General features: G+C 38.2%; 1 protein-coding gene across 4 annotated transcripts in view; it reads right to left on the bottom strand.

The window, feature by feature from the left end:
• Positions 1-1,152: 1,152 nt before the first annotated feature.
• The window catches only part of Bap170 (Brahma associated protein 170kD), a 51,210-nt gene continuing 30,274 nt past the window's right edge, over positions 1,153-22,088 (bottom strand). The window contains exons 5-21 of one of the 4 annotated variants that reach the window (XM_065349524.1): positions 11,684-11,914; positions 11,252-11,592; positions 10,848-11,168; positions 10,589-10,753; positions 10,046-10,478; positions 9,613-9,964; positions 9,279-9,528; positions 8,327-8,617; positions 6,237-7,496; positions 5,156-6,160; positions 4,768-4,999; positions 4,337-4,680; positions 3,273-4,255; positions 3,017-3,176; positions 2,765-2,929; positions 2,599-2,690; positions 1,153-1,510 (exon numbers count right to left, since the gene is read on the bottom strand). In XM_065349524.1, coding sequence (XP_065205596.1) covers positions 1,402-1,510; positions 2,599-2,690; positions 2,765-2,929; positions 3,017-3,176; positions 3,273-4,255; positions 4,337-4,680; positions 4,768-4,999; positions 5,156-6,160; positions 6,237-7,496; positions 8,327-8,617; positions 9,279-9,528; positions 9,613-9,964; positions 10,046-10,478; positions 10,589-10,753; positions 10,848-11,168; positions 11,252-11,592; positions 11,684-11,914 — 6,734 coding nt within the window. In that variant the 3' untranslated portion in view covers positions 1,153-1,401. The remainder of the gene's footprint in view (positions 1,511-2,598; positions 2,691-2,764; positions 2,930-3,016; positions 3,177-3,272; positions 4,256-4,336; positions 4,681-4,767; positions 5,000-5,155; positions 6,161-6,236; positions 7,497-8,326; positions 8,618-9,278; positions 9,529-9,612; positions 9,965-10,045; positions 10,479-10,588; positions 10,754-10,847; positions 11,169-11,251; positions 11,593-11,683; positions 11,915-22,088) is intronic. The other 3 variants (XM_065349526.1, XM_065349525.1, XM_065349527.1) reach the window with 3 other exon arrangements.

The following is a 22,088-nucleotide window of genomic DNA, read 5'->3' as shown; positions in this document are numbered from 1 at the left end:
TAAAAAGGGCGAAAAAAAAAATACATAAAATATAAAATAATTACACAAAGACGAAAGGAAAATTCTTTTATCCATATATACACTATGAACAAATAGCACAATTAATTACATAGATAAAAATCAATTAAAAATGGACTTCTTATATACATTAAAAAAAACATTGCACTTACGCAAAAAGAAAAAAAAAATGAAGAGAAAAAAAACCTAATTTAATACGTCTTTTTTTTATTAAATTTAATATTATGTTTAAAAATCGTAGTATGCAGTACGTGGTGATTCAAGAAAAACAAACAAACAAATGAAAAAAAATATATGAAAAGGATATGAAGAAATTTCAGCCAACTTTCCCGATTCGTTAATCCTATCGATATTAAGGAATGTGTACAAATTCTCTATTATCTCATCCTAATGAAATTTCTCCTTTCGTAATTTTACGTAGTTAATTAAAAATTAAGTACTCAATGCTAAAACACATTCGAACAATAACGATAATTTACATCTTGGCAAAAAAGTTCTCGCAAAGGAAACAAAACAAAACAAAAAAAAATAAACGTAAAAAACAAAATACTACCGCGGGGAATAAGGAAATAAAAAAGAAGACGCGTTTGAAAAAAATTTTCATATATACAAATGGGCAAATGATAAAAAAAGAAATACAAAAACAAACTTCTACTTCGTGTATAGTCTCCAAAAAAAAAAAAAAAAAAAATTGGTATAACGTGCAAGAGCCCTGCTCGCGACAGGGTGTTGGAAAAAATTGACGCTTTTAAACAATATAAATGCAGCAAATCTTTCTGTACCACCTCATAATTATTTTCCAAACAAGAAATCGACATTAGAAAAAAAATAATAATAAGCGCGAAAATAATTAAAATTATTTTTTTAAAGGTTGGTAACTAACTAAAAATTTTTAATAACAACACACTGTACAAATAAGCATTTAATTCACTGGTACGGGGAAAAAAGATACGAATCCCACAAAGACTACTTATTATTTAACAAAAAAAAAAAATCATCAACGATAGATAATTCAAAAGAGATCAATTACAAGTTAAAAATTATACATAATAAAATACAGTTAGGTAAAAAAATTCGAAAATTACCTTTTTTTTCATGTAATAACCATTCTATAGGCTTTCAGGTTTGTCAACATACACGAAAAAAAAATCCTGTATTTTTAGTACACAGTAACAACTCGATTGAAAAAGTTCTCTTTTCTTTTTTCCTTCGATGAAAAAACATCATTCGTAGGTACGCGAAAAAAAAATAATAAAAACAACGCGAGATTTTCTAATACAAATATATAGGGAAAAAAATTCGAAAATTAAAAAAATAAATAAATAAGTGTAAATCGAATTACATGGACTTTTTATCTCCGGGTCAGAATTAAACTTTACGTGGTCATCTGTTATGTTCGTTCATATCGTATAAAATCTGAGCTATCGTTCTTGACGATTCCACATTACTAAGGGCAATACTTGCTAGGTGAGGTTCGAAACTCGATAAGTATCTGAAAAATAACACAAAAAAATACGTAAATTAGAGTGGCATGTTTTTATTTAAAACACACAGATTGCATTAAGTACCTATTTTAACGAGGTACGAGGTGTCCTACAAAGAATTATTCATCCAAAAAATGTACAATTAAAAAAAAATTCTGGACAGGAGAAGTAAATTGAGAAATTTATAAAAACAAATTATTTTGAAAAATTCTGAACTTGTAATGAACACTGAGATTTGATTTTCAAAATTACGTATCCAGCCCATGAATCAAAAATAATAAGTTATAAAAAAGATGAGAATAAAACTCGAATACTAGAGATGATTTTTTCTAGTTTAACCTAGAAAAAAGATTTTCAGATTTTTAAAAATTATTCAAGGAAAAAATTGGAAAAAATTTCAAATCGTAGATTAACAAAGATCATAAATAGAAAATTTCATACTTTGATTTAAAAAATGGAAAACGTACATTTTCAAAATTTCAATTTAAAATTTTTTTTTATTACCAGCTATGTACATATCTAAATATGAAATTATGAATAATACTTACTTGATGATAAAATGAAAACAACAACGACGAGAACAGAACATTAAAAATCAAGCACGCGAAATCACCGTCCAACGAACAATAAATAATTCGATCAATTGTGCCCCCTTCCCCCTGCTTCCATTTCGATTCATTTTCTGCTTTCAACCAAGTTCGGATACATTTCGAGTTTAATCAAATCATTTGTATGGTTTTCAAAGGCGATGTTATTCATACATTAATATTACATCGGACCGACCGTCGACACTTTCATTCAGAATACGATAATTTTACAGAATAACATACAAGAAACAGATTCAATTCGCGGATGAAATTTTCTGATTTAATATTTACGAATTCATTGATATCCACGTTCTATGGTACAATCGCCGTGCGTCCATTTTTAGAAAATCGTTCGTTTCATTCGATGCGATTTGTTTTAGCCAATCAGACCGTAACCGATATCGAATAATTTTCAGTCGTTTAATACGCGTTTTCGATAAAGTTGCTTTCATTTCCATCACCAAATCGAACTACTTTTAGAGTTTGAAAAAACCACATGCTTCGCTTACCTTCTACCGCTGGTTGAATAGATGACCACGTTTCTTAAAATTAAACTTGACGTAAGACGAATACTTTTAGTGACTGGACCTTCGTTATCATCCTGCGAAAGAAATTAAATCGATTGTAGAATTTTCAGAAAAGCAAAGTACACACGAGGCAAATTTGAAAACTCACTTGTAATTCTTTGGGATTAACAAACTCTAAAGCGTGCCTTTTGATAGCGTGTAAAGCGGCATTCGGAGCATATCCCGGATGCGGTGGCGGGGCAGGCGGAGGTGGTATTTCACTTCTACCATTTATTGAGATTTGTTTTCTTCGAACAGCCATCATTTTCAAAATCTACAAGTTCAAAGTACACGTGAGTATTAGAATTCGAATCTGGATATCTTGATATTTTTCGAGCTTAGATCACTAAATTTCACTCACCTCTGGATTACAATGCCTGTCGTACAGATGCGTCATCAATGAGAACCTTTTACGTTTCATTGCGTCGCATCTTTCCCATAAACATTGTATTTCTTGACTACCGGACGGACAATGCGCCGAGCAAGCGTGTAGGTAAACTTCATTAGCGGTTTTGAAACTCCTACGATGAGAAAAAATCAAAAGCGGACGTTTTAGTAAAATAATAATAATAACCTCATCATAATACGGTCAAGATTGCCGATAACACACAACTCACCTCATACAGCTTCTCCATTCACACAAAAACTGTCCCTGATTTTCGGATTTCGGGGTGGTAATCGAAGGAGTAACCGTAGCCGACGTTGACGGGGTCGCCGTAGACGCGGTAGTTGCAGACGGAGCAGCAGCGACAGGTACAATTGGAGCACTCATACAAGATGCCGGAGGAGTGGCAGGGACAGCGGCCGGAGCAGCGGGTCCCATTGCCGGTGACATGGCCGCGACCGGTACCGGGACCGTCGTTTGAATAGGTCTAACCTGATTGGAAACTGGTTGCAGATGCGGTACAGTTTTGATCACTTTAACCTGCCGACTTTGAGGCGTAGACGGTGCCGAAGAAACCGGCGTTTGTACGATGTTAGTCGCTGGGACAACATTCGTCGTTGTTTTCATGATATTCTGAGCCATCGGCGCCTGCGTAACTGTTTGTTGACTGACTACAGTAGCTGGAGCGATGATTTGCGGAACCACTGTCGTTTGGGCACCATGATTCACTTGTGAGGTGACCACTGTTGAAGTAAGGTTCGAGCTGTTTATCGAGAACACAGTAGGTAATTGCTGCGTTTGTATATTTGCCATCGTATTCAGAGCTGGTAATGTTTGCGAGGACGCCGATGCCATCGATTGAACGCTAACTGCGGGTAAAAATTGCGTCGCCGAAATCTGCGTACCTTGCGATTGCTGAAGCGTCGAAACCACGCCAGTTGCAGAAGCAACGGACGTAGCCAACATGCTCGTTTGAACGGATTTAATGGTATTTGGCATCGATGTTTGTACGATGACCGGAGACGAGGTAGCAGTGACGATCGGTTGCGCCGACGAATTCGGCATCTTCTGCATGATCATCTTTTGCGTCGTTTGATTGGCTGCTTGAACGGATTGAGGGCCTAAAGAGGGCTGATTTTGCAATATGATGATTGTCTTGGCACCGGTGCCTTGTTGCTGGGCTGTTTGTGTCACCAAAACCGTTTGCGGTTGTCCCTGCATAATGAATAATAACAGTCATCGATTAGTTTTGTACATATTACAACAACCTGAGGCCGGACGAAAAGCGATACTCACTTGAACTAAAGCTGTCTGAGGCGTTACGATGTATTGTTGTCCTCCGCTACCCATTATCGATACCGTTCTCGAGGTAAGAGCTCCCGAAGGCGTTGTAGCTAACAATATCTGCCTCGAGTTCGGTCCAGTGGTCAGGTAAAGTTGCTGATGCGATTCGACAACTGGAGCACTGGCAGTTGCCACGTTTTGAAAGCTTGTAACCGGATTGGGGAGCTGCTGAGGTGGCGGTGGAGGTGGAGGTGGTGGTAGTACCTCATCTTCGTCCATACCGTCGATATCTCCTAATACGTCGGCTGCTAGAGCGGCGTATAGATTGGCCGCCGAAGAGGATGCTTTTACGTTACCTAAGAAAAATACAGAAATATGAAACATCGTCACAAATGGAAATCCTGTGACTTCAGAACTTCAAAATTGGTTTCAAAACTACTCACTTTCATCTAGGGCGTCTTCGTCATTGGTTTTAATGTTAGTATCGCCGTTCAAGTGCGGTTTTTTCGAGTTGCTATCACACTGCACTTCTTGATCGTTAGTTCTTTTGACGCCAGCTACGATGCGTTGCTGGTTGCTAGCCAAAGGAGCGAGGAACTCGGGTTTGGTTTCAATTCCGGCGTCTACTTTCATTGGTGTCGTCGTCGGTTCGATACTGTTCTTCGTCGTAAAATTCTGCGAAAAAAAAACGTATAATTGAAGACAAATGAAATAGAAATTTAGTGCTGAAAGTGAGAAGTGAAAAGTCCGTATCAACTTTCATTTTGAAAATTTTTTATCAAAAAAATATTCGACGAATAAATTTTAATATCTCATCAACATTCAACTCACTTTTTTATTGCTGCAAATGACACTCTTCTCGTTGAACGCAGTCTTGAAACCTCTCTGGAGTTCGTCTTTCGATATAAGTTCGAGACCTTTTTCGCCAATACGTAACGCTCCATTTACAATAGGCGCTTCTTTACGTTCGGTATTTTTTTCGAGTAATTCAGCCAACATCAGGCTTTTAGTTGGTTTATTATCCTCGGGTTTCTTCTCGGTTTTGAGTAAATTGGCAAAATTATTTTCAATCATTTTGTTCTGCTGGATCGAGTCGACGATATTATCAACTTGCATGGCGTTATCCTTCTTAACCTGCGCAAAATTATTCTCCTGTTTTACTATACCGGTCATCGGCGTCGTGCCACTCACATTATTATCAGTTTTAGCCGAATTATCAACACTGTCGTTAGTATCGGAGCATTCCATTTTAATGGTATTATTTAGAGGAAATTCGTTCAAAGTGCTGGGTACTTCGGAGGTGGAATTTTCGGGGCTGATCATACTATTGGCCAGTTCTTCTCCCATGATTAAATTATTCAGCAATGAATCTTCGCTCATCAAGTTGTTGGTGATCGAATCATCGATGGGAGTATTTGATTTGCCGTTCAGCAGAAAATCTTCAAACATACCGGACGAGTCATCGTTGGTTAACTCGCACGCGGGTAGATTATTCTCAGCATCTTTGATCGAAATGACCGGTAACGATTGATTACTCGACGACTCTGATAATTCGGCGTCTAAATCGTTAAATTTGGTCGTCTTATTATTCACCATGGTAGTCGTCGTTGATGTAGTCGTCACGTTACTGGAAACCGAGTGATTTTCAACGATAACTTTGCTTCCAGTTGTGACGCTAGAGGTGGCGGTAGTCGAATTCGTCAATGGAGCAGGAACGACGGGTTTCGGAACATCGGCGCTATCGTTTGAATTTGAAGACGATGACAGCTCCGGCGAACTTTCCAGTTTCTCGTCAGCTAACAGACTAGTTGTTGGTTCGGTTTTAATATCGTCATCCTGAGAAACAGAAAAAAAAAAATTAAAAATCCGCATTCGTTTCACCGCCACATAAAAAACAACTCTCAATACTTACAATTACGATGCTTACTGGCTGCTGGAAATTCCTCATACCGTTAATCCTCGACATATACGGTTTCATGTTAGCAGCTGCCGACGCAGTGGACGTGATCACCGAAACGGTGGACGCTTGAGCTATTTGAGTAGGCTGAGGAGGCGCTGTTTGCTGAATTATCTGAGGTGTTGTTTGAATACCGGAATGGACTACTTGCGTGCCGACGCTTTGCGTCTGTTGCACTTGTTGTTGTTGTTGTTTCAACTGAGCTGCCGCAACAGCTGCTTGTTGTTGATCCTGTAACAATTGTCTGATTTGTTGCGGCGTCATTGCGATCGGTTGTCCGTTCGCATCTGTAATCGTAGGTAACGGTTGCTGCGACAGTAAATCTTTGGCTTGCATTATGGCAGCTGGTACGGTCGGCTGACTACCTTCTGGCACCAACTGCTGAGTCAATATCGATCTGCCACCGGCGGCAGCCACCTGCGAAGCTTGCTGCAAAAGCTGCGGTGGTATTTGCGACAATAACTGTTGCTGGATCGCTTGCGATACCTGGATTACTTGCTGAGGTTGACCAGGCTGCGAGAGTATCATTTGAGGAGTAGCTAGGGCCGCTGCCTGAGCCGCCTGTGCAGCAGCCATTGCTGACTCGGGCGTCTGCGCTGATGGTTCTTGTTTCACCTGGCACAGTTGCAATATAGGTGTTTGACCAGTTTGGGAGGCTTGTTGGCAGACCTGCAGCAGTTGCTGTTGGGTGGAATGAGTAATCTGAATGTACTGTGGTTGACCACCGGCCGGATTCGTTATCTGAAGCAGCGACGGTTTGAACTGATCGGCTGACCCCATCTGCAACAGCTGCTGTTGCAGAGCCGGCGTCAGCTGAATCATTTGAGATTTCGGTTCGGTGAGTGGAGGAGGCGCCGCTTGAATGAGTTGAGGCGCCTGTACCGGCATCGAGACTTGAACCAGTTGAGGTGCGCCGCCTGTAGACGATGCTACTTGGACGAGTTGCTGCGTAACCGTTTGCTGCTGCGGTATTTGCGCTTGGATTTGTTTCGTTTGCTGTTGCTGCTGTTGTTCGACAACTACACCGGATGGCAGCAAGTGAACGCCGGATGCGTCTGCAGTCGCGATCGTCGTTGTTTGCTGCAGCTGCTGATGTTGCAATTGTTGCTGTTGTTGAACGGTCACTTGTTGAACATGCTGCGTTGTCTGTTGCACGATTTTATGCTGCTGTTGAAGTTGTTGTTGTTGCTGCTGTTGTTGTTGGCGCTGTGTGACCTGTGAAAATTTAAAATAACACGCGATTAGTTTTGTTGCCGATCAAACTATAACGCTTTAGAGGTAGATACATATTTTTATCTGCTAGAAAATCAAATTATATATTGGACGATTCTCAATCACTCTAATCTTCAGAGTCGGACAAACTACATACATTTTAAACCGAAAGTAGAGCATATTAATTCCATAATTTTTTCAAAATTTTTAAAATTGAAAAATCGCAACACATAAGACTTGAACACAGTTTTTAGGATAGTCCAATTTGAATATGTATTTTGAAAGTTCAAAAAATTCAGAAAATATCATCCAGGATCTCAATTTGACTTAAAATGTAGGAAATAATAGTCTTTCAGCATCAAACGGAGTGGTTCATCCAACTTCAATCCAGACCACCGCAACATAGATAGCTGAATCAAAAATACTCACCTATTTATTTTCAAAATGTAAACTCCAGATCTCATCATTTACATGCGATTATCACACACATCACTACAAGGTTAGTAATTACGAGTAATCATTTCTCTTTTTTTTTTTTTTAGTCAACACACGATTAATATCACACCATACGTACTACGCAAACGTACACTTTTTGTGAGTAATACTCAAAAAATTGCACTCAATTTTGATTAAAATTAAATGTTAGGTATGAAAAATTTAATATTCTAGATCACACGTCATCCATGCAAAAAAAAAAAAAACGAACTTCATTCGATCTGATATCTCCATCGTCAGCTTCTCGAATACATATCATTTTCTTCGCACTCTTGCTATTCGAACCCTTCCAATGTTAATTTATTAATTGAAAAACCAAGCAAACAAACGATACATACCTGAGCGGCGACCGCTGTGTTCAATACAAGTTGGTGCGGCGTCGCGTGCAACGGCTTTTCATTTTTAATGTTAACCGAAGCGGCCTTTGGGCTCATAAAATCGCCTACCTTATTCGCCAATAAACTCTTAATCAAAGACGTGCTATTCGACGAATCGCCCGCTGACGTCGAAGGCGATACAGCCACCGCTGATGCACCCATATTAGCAGGCTTCAGCGAGGGTAAACTTGTTGCGGAAGATGTACCGGCGTTCAATAGTACATTACTCAGATGAGGATGAGTCGATGATACCTGCTCGACAAAAAAATCATACACACAATTCTATAGAGTAACAATTTAAATCGTCGTCATCGAACAAAAAATCAGAATACGTTTCAAAAGCGCAGCTTTACTCGAGTAGAAAAAACAATAAAAGAGACAATCGAGCAGACAATACGGTATGTTCAATTTATTCAAGCAACCGTCTCATTTCAATATTCACGCTCTTTCATTTCACCCAGAATATGTACCAACAAGTTACAAATAAAATAAACATTCATAGGTAAAATCTTCGCAACATGGCACAATTACCCTTCACCAGTTAATTGAACACACCGCACATTCATCTTTTGAACAAAAAAGGTACTCGAGTATTAAGAAGAAACATAACCACCCAGAAAAACAGACAAAAGCTTGCGTACCGATCGCACGATCAATTTATCAAGATCCAATAATAATAAAGCATGCACAGGCACCTCTCAAGTTACAAATTGAATTCAAAGAAAGAAGATACCCCCAGAGCCTGAGCAAAGGAAGGCGAAATCCGCGAAAACGGAAAATCAAGTACGTAAACAAAAAGCATGGCAGCGCAGCGAGATGAAAGGTACAAAAATGGCACATAAGGTAACCCGTTAGGTAGCGAGTAATTTTTTAAAGAAAATTTCTCCTATAAAATATAACTTAATAGACGTACCTTGCTTTTAACTTCTTTTTTAATAACATTAGGCGGCGAGGGGCTGCTAAGCTGAGCTTTCAAAATAGGAGAGGATGGGGTACGCACCGATTGGGTCAGGGCGTTACTGGGATTAACGGTAACATTCAAAGGTTTTGCTCGCACCTGTATTCCTTCGTAAACAAATAATTTGGACGAGCTAGTATCTGCGATTCCGGCCGCCGTCGCCGGTATAACTTGACGAGGTCCAGCGCTCGCACCAAAGACGTTCCTGAAAATAGAATTTAATCACATATTAGATTAGTTCAACTCCCTAAGTCAATAATCATTTTAAAATATTACAAATCGAGCTCACCTGACGCATTGAGGGAAATGTAGCGGAGCTATATAGCTTTTCCGGCCAGCCAACGAGCACGCTTTCAGGTATAATTTATACATTTCACCTTGTTCGATTCCTCGACCAGGTTGATTATGCGTTTCGAACGTATTTCTAAGCCATTGCGAAGCGAAATTCTCGTTCTCTTGTTGAGTAGCTACGATAGACGGATGCGAACTGGCAGCAGCCGTGGTAGCGGCAGCCATCGTAGTCGTAGTCGCTACTCCGGATACCGTCTGGTTGGCTAATGTGTTCGATGATACGACCACCGAAACCGAAGAAGTAGACGTTTGCTGAGCTAAGGTAACCGCCGCCGTCGATGGCATAATGACTGAAACAAATCGAATTCAATCAATACCCATATTCGTGCATCTCATCGAACCATTATGCATGCAGATTGCTCGATACATACCTCTTTGAGGGGTCGCAGGACGCGTATGCTGCGCAACCGGCATCGCGACCGGACTAGCCACAGCCGGCGTTGGTAACGGGGTAGCTTGCAGAAGTGACGACACCGTTACATTAGGAGGAGCGGCCGAATTCGATGCCATCGAAGGTACGCTGCTTACCAGCGGTGACGAAGATACCGACGAAGAGGTCAGCACGAACGATCCGGACGTGTTAATCGAGACGGCCGTTGAAGACGTCGAGATTACGGTGGAGGAATGATTTACAGATGCGCTGGCTGATGTCGAATGGTAGGTTAGCGATGAAGATGGAGTGGCCACCGGTGCCGGCAATGTGGCCGTTGTGGACGTTGACGAGGATTCCGAGTCTTGTATGTCTCCGGTAACCGTTTCGACGACTCGCATCAAAATACAAGCTTTCGGACCGTAGCTTTGAGCCTGCGTTGGAAAAAATTCGAACACCATTAGTAATGCGCATATTTTGTACAGTTAGAAAATAGCACAAAATCGTTCCATTCTAAGAACTTGTTGTTGTTCAGTTTACTTACTTCGACGGTTATCAACGAAACCAACGAATCAACAGCTCCTCGAACGTGCATTATCGAATTACAAGCTTTCTCGCCCAGCGAGCTTAACGAATACAAACACTCTAGGGTATGAATTAATAGCATAATATCTTGCAAACTAAGGAAGGAACATATTCTATTGTAAACCTGCGAACATAAACAACGCAAAATTATTCCTCGTCTCTTTAGAGTAATTGACGGTATCCGAACATTTACATATGACGCCAACTGATAAACATACTTTTTGCTCGATACATCGTAACATAATGTCTTCGTTTTCTTCTTTTTGTCCTAATTTGTTCAACGTTTCTACGCAAGCTAAGATCACAGCTCTGTCATGAGATTCCAAACCTCGGCAAACTACATTTAGTAACTGATCCATCAGCGAGTCTTCTAACGTAATCTCGTTCGCAATATTCGATAACATATCGAATCCCAGCTGATGCAGGCAATTCCACTTCGAACCGCAACATAATAAAACAAAACGAAGGAACGTCGTATCTTGCGCTAAAATAGGAACATTTTCTTCGATGAACGTAGCATTTCTCAGGATCATTGCCACCTAAACAGACAGAAACACCATTAAAATCAACAGCTCTGATTAGTCAACGCCATCCAAATCTAAATCAGCAGCAGTCAACTCACTTGTAATACTCTTTGGCCTACGAAATCTTGAGTACCGTAAGATCGGCCAACGCAGAACAACTCGCCATCGTCGTCCTGTAGCTTTAGTCTGCATTCTTCGTCCGTATCTTTTTGATTTTCTTCCGAATCTGCGCCGCTTTGCGAAGTGTTCAAATTGGCGTCTTCGGCCGATGACAACGAGGCGATTGCTGATGAGTTCTTTTTCTGTCTCCGTTTCACGTGTTTCTTCTCGTCCATTAATATACTTAATTCTTTGTCTTCCAGCACATCCGACCAAAAATACTTCAGCGAGTAACCGCGTACTTCTTTGTAATTTTCTTCCATGAGATTTCTCAAGGAATCTGCAAAAGGAAAACGCACACGTGTGTTAAATACATAAATTATTATTCTCTTACATATTTGAATATTGATTTTCTCCACTTATGAACTTACTGTGATTGTAAACAGCCGCATGGGCCAGCAAGTAATGCAATAATCTTGGATGATTGCATAGCTTCAAAGTTGTACTTTTTCCTTCGTTGTTCGTTCCAGAAAGCAGGGCACATACGTTTATGGCGAAATCTTGTTCGTTCGGTAGCGGAGATATCAACGACAACGCCAATTTATCGTATTCCGACGCTTGATACAAATTCGTACTAAACTTGCCATTAGTTCTTACGTTATCTGTAACAAAAAATTAAAAACCCATGAAAATTAATACCGTCGCAATAAAATCGTTCACTATTATACTTTAGACAAATATATATTATGCTTATCAACTTCATCGTAACCGTACCCATTTTATTTTCAACGTTAATAAATTTATTTATTTTTAAATTTTCACTCAATGTTCAGGAAATCACACACTCACACGCCGCAAAAGCAAGGTTATTTGTGTGGTAATAAATAATACAATACAATCTTCCGCCAATTATCATTAACTACAATACACACATTATGTATAGATACGCGCACATTGATGATGATTGAGAGCAAATTACTCGTACGTATGATGGTTTTTCAACTACATATTACTAAATATTTATACTGGGCAGGTGGGCATTGGGCACCACTCCTTATCACTTTATCGTTATAGGTTTCTGATAGCGCTGCCTACAGTCAGATTTCAATTTCAAGAAGAGCAATTTTTTCAATTTTATTTTTAGAATTTACTCGTTTATCGAAACATCAATCACATACAACAATTTCCACCAGAAACTGAACCACCGAATAGCAAATATCAAAGTTCTAAGCAATCTGGCAGAGAACTTGAGCTCATTAAAATTAATAAAATCATGTTCGAATTTAGTTCGTTTCGAGTTTTTAAACGAATAGAGTGAGTTCGATATTAGAATGTCATGCGACCAATCAAAATGGGTTAAAATTTACCTACCTAAAAAAACAAATATTACGACTGAAGTGTTTCTTAAGCGATTTTGAAAAATTTCAAGCCCAAAATTGGGTCTTGATTTTGGGATTTTTGAAAAAGGTGCCACGTGACCGAACAAAATGGGTTAAAATTTCGACTGAAAACCAAATTTTTTTATCAAAACTTCTTTCCGGTTTTGAAGAATTTGGAGCCCAGAATTAATCATTATTTTCAGGGTTTTTCTTTAAAGGACGTCCAACAATAAATCAAATTTGGTCGAAATTTCAGCAGTTCTGAAGAATTTTGCATTCAATCTCGAGCTAGACAGAAAAATACAATTTTCAGACGTTTTTAACATAACAGTCTATTGAATCGTCCATCAATTGAAATTCTCAATCATTTCTCAACTTTCTTCTCGCCAATGATTCAGTTTCACGACCCCTCTCTCCCCCTCCACCTCACGGAAAAAATCGAGAAAGATTTTGGAAAAGAAAATGGCGCGTTTAATCTACGTATATAGTTGGAAAACGCAAAATTTTCACTCAAACTTGCGCCAAAAATGCCTCAAAATCCACAAAACATGAAAACAAACACGAATTTCACTATAAGAGTGCTTTTATCCTTTACAGCCATCAAAATGACATCCAACGACAAAACTTCTCCCCTCGTCAAACGTTGCTCATTGTCCAGCAGCATTTTTTTCCAATACCAAGTTCAACGTAGAAAAAATCTCACCCCGAAGAGACCATCGCCAAAGGTGGCACCATCGTTTGCCATAAATTCGACGACGACGAAAGATGAAAAGCCGGTAATAATTCTCTGCGTAACTATGACAACATCGAACACGTTAAAATAACGTCACCACGTTCAACTCTGCCAATCCAGTACGATATTTTCGCCCAGCAGTGTGCTGGGTATAGCGGAAAAGCTGCTCCTGTACACCGAACACCCTGCTCATTCCATCGTAGTAAATCGTGGTATCACGAACCTTACAGAGTGTGATTTTCTTCACTCGAGCTCGGTCATTACTCGCCACTTGGTAAATTAACCTTCCTCCCGATCGCTTTCCTCGATCATTATCACCAGGTGGGGAAGGAACAGACATCAACGCATGCTACTGATATCTCCGCAGAGTCAGGTTATCGCGACGCGAGCACGAACACACAAGCAACTCGAGCTTTCTACGAGTACCTAGTTATATACCGTAAATCGCATTAGCTATTCGAACGAATTCGTGAGCACTAAATTGACCATTTACGTCGATAATACTTTTCAATTGACCAGAGTGGCATTGTGACAAGTTGACAAGTTTTTTTTTTTTTTTTTTTAGGGCACAAGCTGCCAAAAATAATCAAGGTAACGTGTACTTTTGTTGAAAGTTTAACAATGGCACGAGCTATTTTAAATGCATATATGGCGTACAAATCAATGGACCTGTTTGAAATACAAACGATCGACCACATCAACTCGCAAACACAATGAAAACCGGTCTCGACTTCGACATCGAATTGGAAATTTAATATTTTCTCGATTCCTCTCTTTTCATAATATTTCTTCGGCCGCAAACATATTAGTAAAACCAGCAGTTTGGCGAAAACACACCTATAGGTCAAATATGGTGCACTATATTTCACCATACCACCGACAACGACCGGTCTGAAGGTCTGAAAATACGTACATCTACCAGAAGAAAACTCCAAATACTTTTACACAGAACCGGTATGCTTATGAACTAATCGCGAACATCGCAACCAGTTTAGAGAGACTTTTCCCAATCGCTTCAGCTGAGGTTAGGCTACCAAAAAAAAAAAAAGAAAAACAACCCGAGCATTTCATCGGACAAACAACAATTTGAACGTAAACGCAACCGGGTTCAAGGCTCAGTTATAAATAGTCAAAAATTCTCTTCTTCGGATCAGTCATCAGACGTATTGTCTCAAAAGCGATAGTCTAATAGTGGAAAAGTCGAAACGATTACGACAATTTTCAAAGCCATTTTTTCGTAATTGATGTGAAATTTCGCATTGCTTAGACAGATACCTCGTCGCCGCATTCCAAGGTCGTAATTATTTTCTTCATTCGCTACGAAATGGATGGAATTATTTCATCATGAGTCATTTACTCAATTGATTATCGAAACGAAAAGCTTATTTTCTAATACAGCATCCTAATTTCAATTTTGATACAGCATTGAATGATATCATTGATATCGAAATAGAACATAAAATAATTAGATGTGTACAAAATTCATCAGAAATTCAAAATTATTATTTTTTAAACCAGAATTGTATTTTTTAAATGATAAGTTCGAGTTTGACGCAAAATTTCAAGCTATTTTGATACGTCACATGACTACTTTTGCATGAAAAAATCAGCAGCCAATTTCAAGGGGTGGAGGAGGGAGGGGGGAGGGTCTTCCGATTTCGTACTATTTCAATTAAATTCAAAGTAAACATTTTTTTTTTCATTTTCAAAAACATTCATCAAAGATTTTCAAACCATTTAAAAAGACTACAGCATTTAATATATTATTTCTCAACCTCAAAAAGAGCAATTTTTCAGGTTCATTTGAGGTGGATTAAAATTATTGCACCACAATCGGATTACAAGTACATAGGTAGGTATACCGTATCATCTTCAACACAAAGGAAAAGTTTCTCAAAATTGAAAAAATATTAAGATCGAACTAACACCATAATCAGATAACCAAAATCAAAATCGAAATGTTTGAAGAGGAGGAAAAAAAGGAACCGATGGAGATTGGAAGGAGAGGGAACGTGATACATACTTATTCATGCATTGAAGAATGTGTAACAACTCATTATACTGATATCGTTATCATTTTTCAATTTTTAAGGTTTCCTCGTATACTTGTAAAAGGTTCAATAAGCAGTAGGCTTGTGAAGCCGGGTTTCAACAGCATTTCAAATATCGCTGTGTACGAGTTGGAAAAGGGTGAGAGGTGGGGTGACTTTTATATGTTTTATTCATATCAAAAATATTAACCTTAGACGATAGGAATACTGAAGGAAGGGGGTTCAAACAGCTTATGCTATTCAAAAACGATTACATTACAACGGACGAAAATTCAATTACGTTGGAAACTGAAAATATGTAGGTACTAGGAAAAAATTACACTATCTTCGTTCGATGAATTTTGGATGCACAGGAAGTAATTTTGGAGACCGATGTTTCCTCTAACGCATTTTCTCTAATAACAAATTTTTCTAATGTCATTTTTTCGAAAACTGTATTCACTAATGATGAATTTCCTAACGTCACTTTCTCTAACATAATTTCTTCTAAAAGACAAAATTTGAGGGATTTTGATTTTTTAAACATGTTTTTCAACTTTGGGGATCTCCACACAAGGGGACCAATATTATGGGCAGGGGGCCGAAGGAGGCTGTTTATTGAAAATATGAAAGGGGGTATTCAGAAATATTTTCACCAGAAAATGAAAAATGTTCAAAATTTTTCTACAAATCTGAATTTTACAAATATTTTTTGATACCTACTTTACTTACGTACATTTTTTTGGTGGGTGGGAGGAGGGTATTGGGATTTGGATTATTAATCACACGCAGAGGTTTTTTGATTTGATCTATCAGGTTGATATTTTGGATTTCAAAAGGGTGGTCTGTTATTTTTCCCAGTTTTGGAGACCTCTACGAGAAACCAAGGGAGGGTATTTTCTTAAAAAAAGAAATTAGGTATATTCAGAGAAGTTCAGGCACAAAAATGGTAAATTTTCATGCTTTGAAATATGTTTTAGAAAAAAAAAATGTTAGCAACATTTTTAGTAGAAAATATGTGTTTTAGAGAAATTTTCTATTGGGAAAAATTGTTTTAGAGAAAATGTGTTGAAGAAAAAGTCGCGGTACCGAACTGGCCAAATGTATCAAAAAATTAGTTTGGAGGGGGGGGGGGGTTGCTATTAAACTAAAAAAAATTTCGAATCAAATCGTAAAACTTGACTTTGATAATTAAAGCTCAAAATTGAGGTAATTGAAAACCGAAATTACCGTAATTCTGGTAACTTAAACTTGAAATTTTCTTCAACTTTGATAATTTTGAAATGAAATTACAAATTATTGTGAATAGTGAATTACTATGTAAGTAGGTAATTTATGAACTTGAATCACTTTAGATTACCGTAATACCTACAGAAAAATTCTTCAAACCAATAATTCATAATATAATATTTGAATTGAACCATTTTAGCGGAATTTGAGATCCATCTGCAAATACCGTTCCCGAAACCGTTTTGAAATTCAAATTTCAAGCCTCCTCCTCCAATATCGCTAAATTTTCTTCCAAATTCTTATGATTTTATAAATTTTCCACTTCAACCCACATAAGCTTACGTCAATCAGAATCTCCCACATTTTATTAATTGATAAAAACCAAACGATGCCAATTTTCGTTGATCGAATCTTCCAACTTGAGAGGCAAAAAAAAATTACCATTTGAAATTTATTCTCTAACTGACAAAAAACGACAATCGATTCCAGCGAGGAATAAATATTAAAAATCTCTCATATCTCTTTCATACCTGCATCGATGGTTTAAACCAATAACGAAACATTCAAATTGAAAAAAAAAATTAATAATAAACCTCTACCGCGACCCTTTCCACATTTGGCACAAAAACCACACAAATACCACGTCGAAAAAAAAGCCCATCCGGCCATGTCGATTGTCGACGAATCAGGGACAACGGGGACAAATCGGCTCAAAATCCGGTAAATCCAATTTGTCAACATCGCGCCCGCTTCGCGCAATTTACGCGGCCAATAAAATTACCCTGACGGTGTCGAGTCATCGAGCCAATAACACAGAGCGAAGCCGAGCGCTCGCCAAAGCCAAAGTTGACGACACGTTACGTGCCAAAGCAAAGGCCGAGCTGGTGAAAAAAATTCGCAGCATTTTCAACGGCAACACTGTCGTGCTAAAATACAATCCCTTTGCCCTGCCTGACCCGGGGATCCCCATCTGTGCGCTGCGATGCGGCATGCGGCGTTTGTTTATTGATTCCGAAAGCCCGGAGCAAATCATGCGCGACGTTTCGCTACCCTTCCACCCTGCTCCCATCTACCGACTCGGCTTTTGGCCGCGTCGTCGCTTTACGATCCTTAGCTGTAGCTTTCTCACTCTCTCACGTATCTTTCGGGCGCCTCTTGTTAAATACATACCGCAATTTTCAACCCTTGCTCGTCGTCAATATCGCCGAAACGCGTCAACATTACACCTCCGCCACTGCCTCCCCCCCTTTTGGCCTTTCAAATCCCGAAAAAATTTCTCTTTCTCGCCTTTATTTCACACCACACACGCCGCAAAGTTCGATCTTAGGTGCGGTTGCTGCCACCGCCGCGCCGCCGCGTCGCTCGCTCTACCGACTGGCGGCGCTTCAGCCAGCAGTCAGCCGACTCGAGAAAATCTCCCGCACGCGATACACGTGTTATTTTACACGCATTCGTAAACCTCGAATCGAAATTAACGTCGAGAGAGAAATACACACAAAAGAGGGGAAAATAGTCAAAATAGAAGAAGAAAAACAGATAGACAGACGCAGATACGACGATATACTCGGCAGATACCGTCAGTTATAAATTCTCACCGTTTTACCGATCCTACAGTATATAGCTCACTTCGACTCGACCGAGCCACGCGAGCCCCATGGTACCCTCAAAATAATCTACGACCGATCGACAGTTATTTTAAAACGCATCTGCTCCTACAAGCCATAAAGTTATCAGGAAATCGGCCAAAAATAACGCCATTCTCGACGCAGTCATACGTTTACGATGATATACGCGTATCTACAGGGTGTCTGGAAAGTACAGATTTGGATATACTCGTGACTGAGTGTTATAGGGATGAAAAAATTTGGGCGAACACGTCGTTGCCTACTGCTTCTTCACGACTTCTTTAAAATTCCAACAGATTCTTGGGCAGAATATTTTATACCAGTCCCGCCTTCCTGCTTCTTAAAACCCATCTCGATATTTTTCAGAAATCCTCGAGTTGTAAATAAGACATTTGAGATCAAAAATCAAATTTTTAGCCTCCCCTTTCGTCTCCTTTGGCACCGTTGTTTCAAATTTATACACGACGAAAACGATAATATCGCGTCTTCACTCTTCAAATTAACTCCTTAATTAATATTCGACATTCGTCTTCGTCGTATTCAAAAAGCAACAAAAAAACACCACTACCATTTCCACTTCTACCACTTCGTTAATCATCATACTTACGTACACACAGACACACATACGTGCTCAAAAGTTTTACTATAGAATGATATGTACAGTCGGACGACACAGAGTTTTCGTAATATTCTCACATTGTTGTACGAATATAATACGTATTTATTCATATTGTGATTTATCTGCTGCTGCTGTCGCTGATTGAGCTGCCTGCAGCATTACAAACGCGATACTCGATACGTTTCAGTTACAATAAGCACCATACCATATAACAATGGACGCCAAAATTAATATCACCGCGTTCGTAATTCGACTCTTCATACATATTGGCACGATTCAACTGCTCCATGATCGATAAAAAGAAATTTGACAGCGAACCATAATATTATGTACGAGTGGAAAGACGATGAAGGGAGGGATGGAGCAGGGTACGAAAAACCGATAGGATTAAATTTTTCTGGGCGAATACCAGCTTATTTTATACCATTCAATAACCACAAAATGAAAAAATAACATAAACGTTTCACGAAAATGAAAAAAATCAGCGCTGGAAATGAAAAGAAATTAAAATCGAGACTATTTGAGGGTATTCTTGATTGAGAAAGATTTTAAAAAATGCTTACAAATGGAAGATCAAATTCCAGAGTTTGTAATTGAAATAAGCAAAATTCAAAAATATCTTCTAAATAGATAGAAGCTAATGATTCACTTGATGTCTCACACACAATGGCACAGTCATCTTCATCTATCCCTGTTATCTTATCATTTTCGAGCAATATTGATTCAAAAACAAGAACAACCATCCGTCTTTCCGACCAAAAAACCAAATACACGTGGAGAGATAAAGCTAGAAATCGTAGCCACGCCGCACCTTGATCATCATTATTTTATATTGACATTGCTTTCAATTTGAATTCTTTCCTGTTTTAATTGAATTTATTTTTTAAAAAACAGTTTATAGTTTTTGAACACCCTGTATACAGAGCAGAAATAATTGGCTTCACAACTACAATTATGAATTTCCCATCTGATCAGGACATCATCTCGCGACATTTTTCCAGGAAAAATTTACTTCAACTTGACATTACTTTAGTGTCATACTGTACTTGGCGTATCTAATCTACATACCATCAATTCCATACACGCCGACGACCATATTAAACCATAATACACGTTACATAATACATATTGTGCGCATTTAATTCAGAATCATCAGTTTAAGCACACACAATACACACACACAACAGCACATAATCGATATACAAAGGGTATTCCTGGTTAAGATAGGTGAAATGGCCCTGTTCTCAGATTTGGAAAATCATGATGGATTATTGTTGGGTACCTCCAATAAAAATTTTCAACCGGAATTTCCGCCCCCCAACCCACCCCCCTTGGTCAGTATAGCCAAAAAACGCGTTTTTTGCGCGAAAAATTCGGTATCCATGAGTGGTGGGGGTAAAATTCTGGTACCACGCGGAATGTGTAGGGAAAGCCTGGGCCTTTCAACACGATTTTTTTCAAAAATTTTTATCATAGTGGTGGGGGTAAAATTGACAAAAGAAAACTTTGAAGCGCCACAGCTCCGAACTGAAAGGTACTACACAAAAACTGTTTTCGTCAAAATGTGTCTTTTTACAAGTACTTTCTTCCTACTAATCCATGAAATTGAAATTTTGTCTGCAAAAGGCTCATATTTGCAAAAAACTCTAAAAAATACGCGTTTTTCGCGTTTTTTTGCAAAATTATGCGAAATATGCGAAAAGTGTATAGAACAAAAAATGTTGAGCGTCGACTTTTACCCTAGAAAACGTGTTCAAAAGATTGTCAAAACGCTCATCTACTGAGCTAAGCGCACGCACACATCACATTTTTGCAGCAAAGTCATGAGATGAGGTATTATGGCACCTGCACTGTGCACTATCTGATAATTGTCAAGTTTGTCATGTCACTACATAGTATGGGGAGAAAAATCGCTACTGCAAACTTGTCAAAAATTCCTGCTTTTGCCAAAATTATCAATAAAGTCACATTTTTGTGAAAATTATAAGAAAATTCTAACTTCTGTCGAAATTATCAAAAAAGCACTGTTTTTGGTCATAATTGTCGAAAAATACATACATTTTCTTCTAAATGACGTTATCAAAAAATCCTGGTATTTTTTGTAAAAATGAACAAAAAAACCTGTTGTCCAAAATTTCAAAAATTCCAATTTTTTGCCATAATTATGCCTTTTTGTAAAAATTGCCAAAAAAGTACATGTTCTATGCCAAAATGTTCAAAAAACCTTATCGCCAGAATTGTAAAAAAAGTCTCATTTTCGCCAAAATTGTAAAAAAAATTATCTTTTGTCCAAATTTCCAAGAAAGTCCCATTTTTTGCCAAAATTGTTGAAAAAATACCTTTTTTTGACGATATCAAGAAAGTCCTAATATTTTTTGTAGAAATGACCAAAAAACTTTGTTAGTAGCCAAAATTTCAAAATTTTCTTTCTTTTGCCAAAATGATCCTAAGAAGTTGGTGTTATATTTTTTGCCAGAATTGTCTGCAAAGTTCTGTTCTTGCCTAAATTGTCAAAAAAATCTCGTTTGCGTCAGAATCGTAAATAAGTTCCTTTTTTGTCAAAATTATAAAAAAACTCCTAACTTTTGTAAAAATTTCCAAAAGAAAACTCCTGCTTTTTGCCGAAATGTTCAAAAAATCTTGTTGCCTAAATTGGCAAGAATTCTTGATTTTCCCAAAATTATCCTAAAGAAATCCTGTTTTTTGCCAAACCATTCTCAAAATTCAATATTTTCTCAGTTATTTCAAAATAAATAGGTAAATTACATGCCTATAGGTAAGTATTGTGAAAAAAACTTCTGCTTTTAGCCAACATTTTCAAAACTACAGCTTTTTGTCAAAATTGTCTGCAAGTTCCACTTTTTTGACAAAATATTGTGGGCAAAGGCCTTTTTCTGATGAATTATCCAAATTCTATTTTATGCCAAATTGGTTAATAAAATCTTGTGTTAGCCAAAATAGATTGAAAGTACACTAAGTACAGTTTTTGAAAAAATTGTCAAAAAGTTCTAACGTTTGCCAGAATTTGTCTCAAAAGTGCTGCTTTTTCCATTTTTAAAATCAATACACAACATACAGGGGTCGGCATAAGTTAGTATTCCTATTCGAAAACTGATGCGTTCTTTTTAACACCCTGTTGTGTGTAATGGGTAGATAGAAGGTCTTGTAGGTAGTGCGTTGTGTTCGTGGAAGTCCCACCAACACTTTGGTAATAATAGTT

This window comes from Planococcus citri, chromosome 2 (assembly GCF_950023065.1).
Source record: "Planococcus citri chromosome 2, ihPlaCitr1.1, whole genome shotgun sequence".
In the NCBI taxonomy this organism is placed as follows: domain Eukaryota; kingdom Metazoa; phylum Arthropoda; class Insecta; order Hemiptera; family Pseudococcidae; genus Planococcus; species Planococcus citri.
The sequence above is the reverse complement of the archived record's forward strand: the minus strand, read 5'-3'. Positions and strand labels throughout refer to the sequence as shown.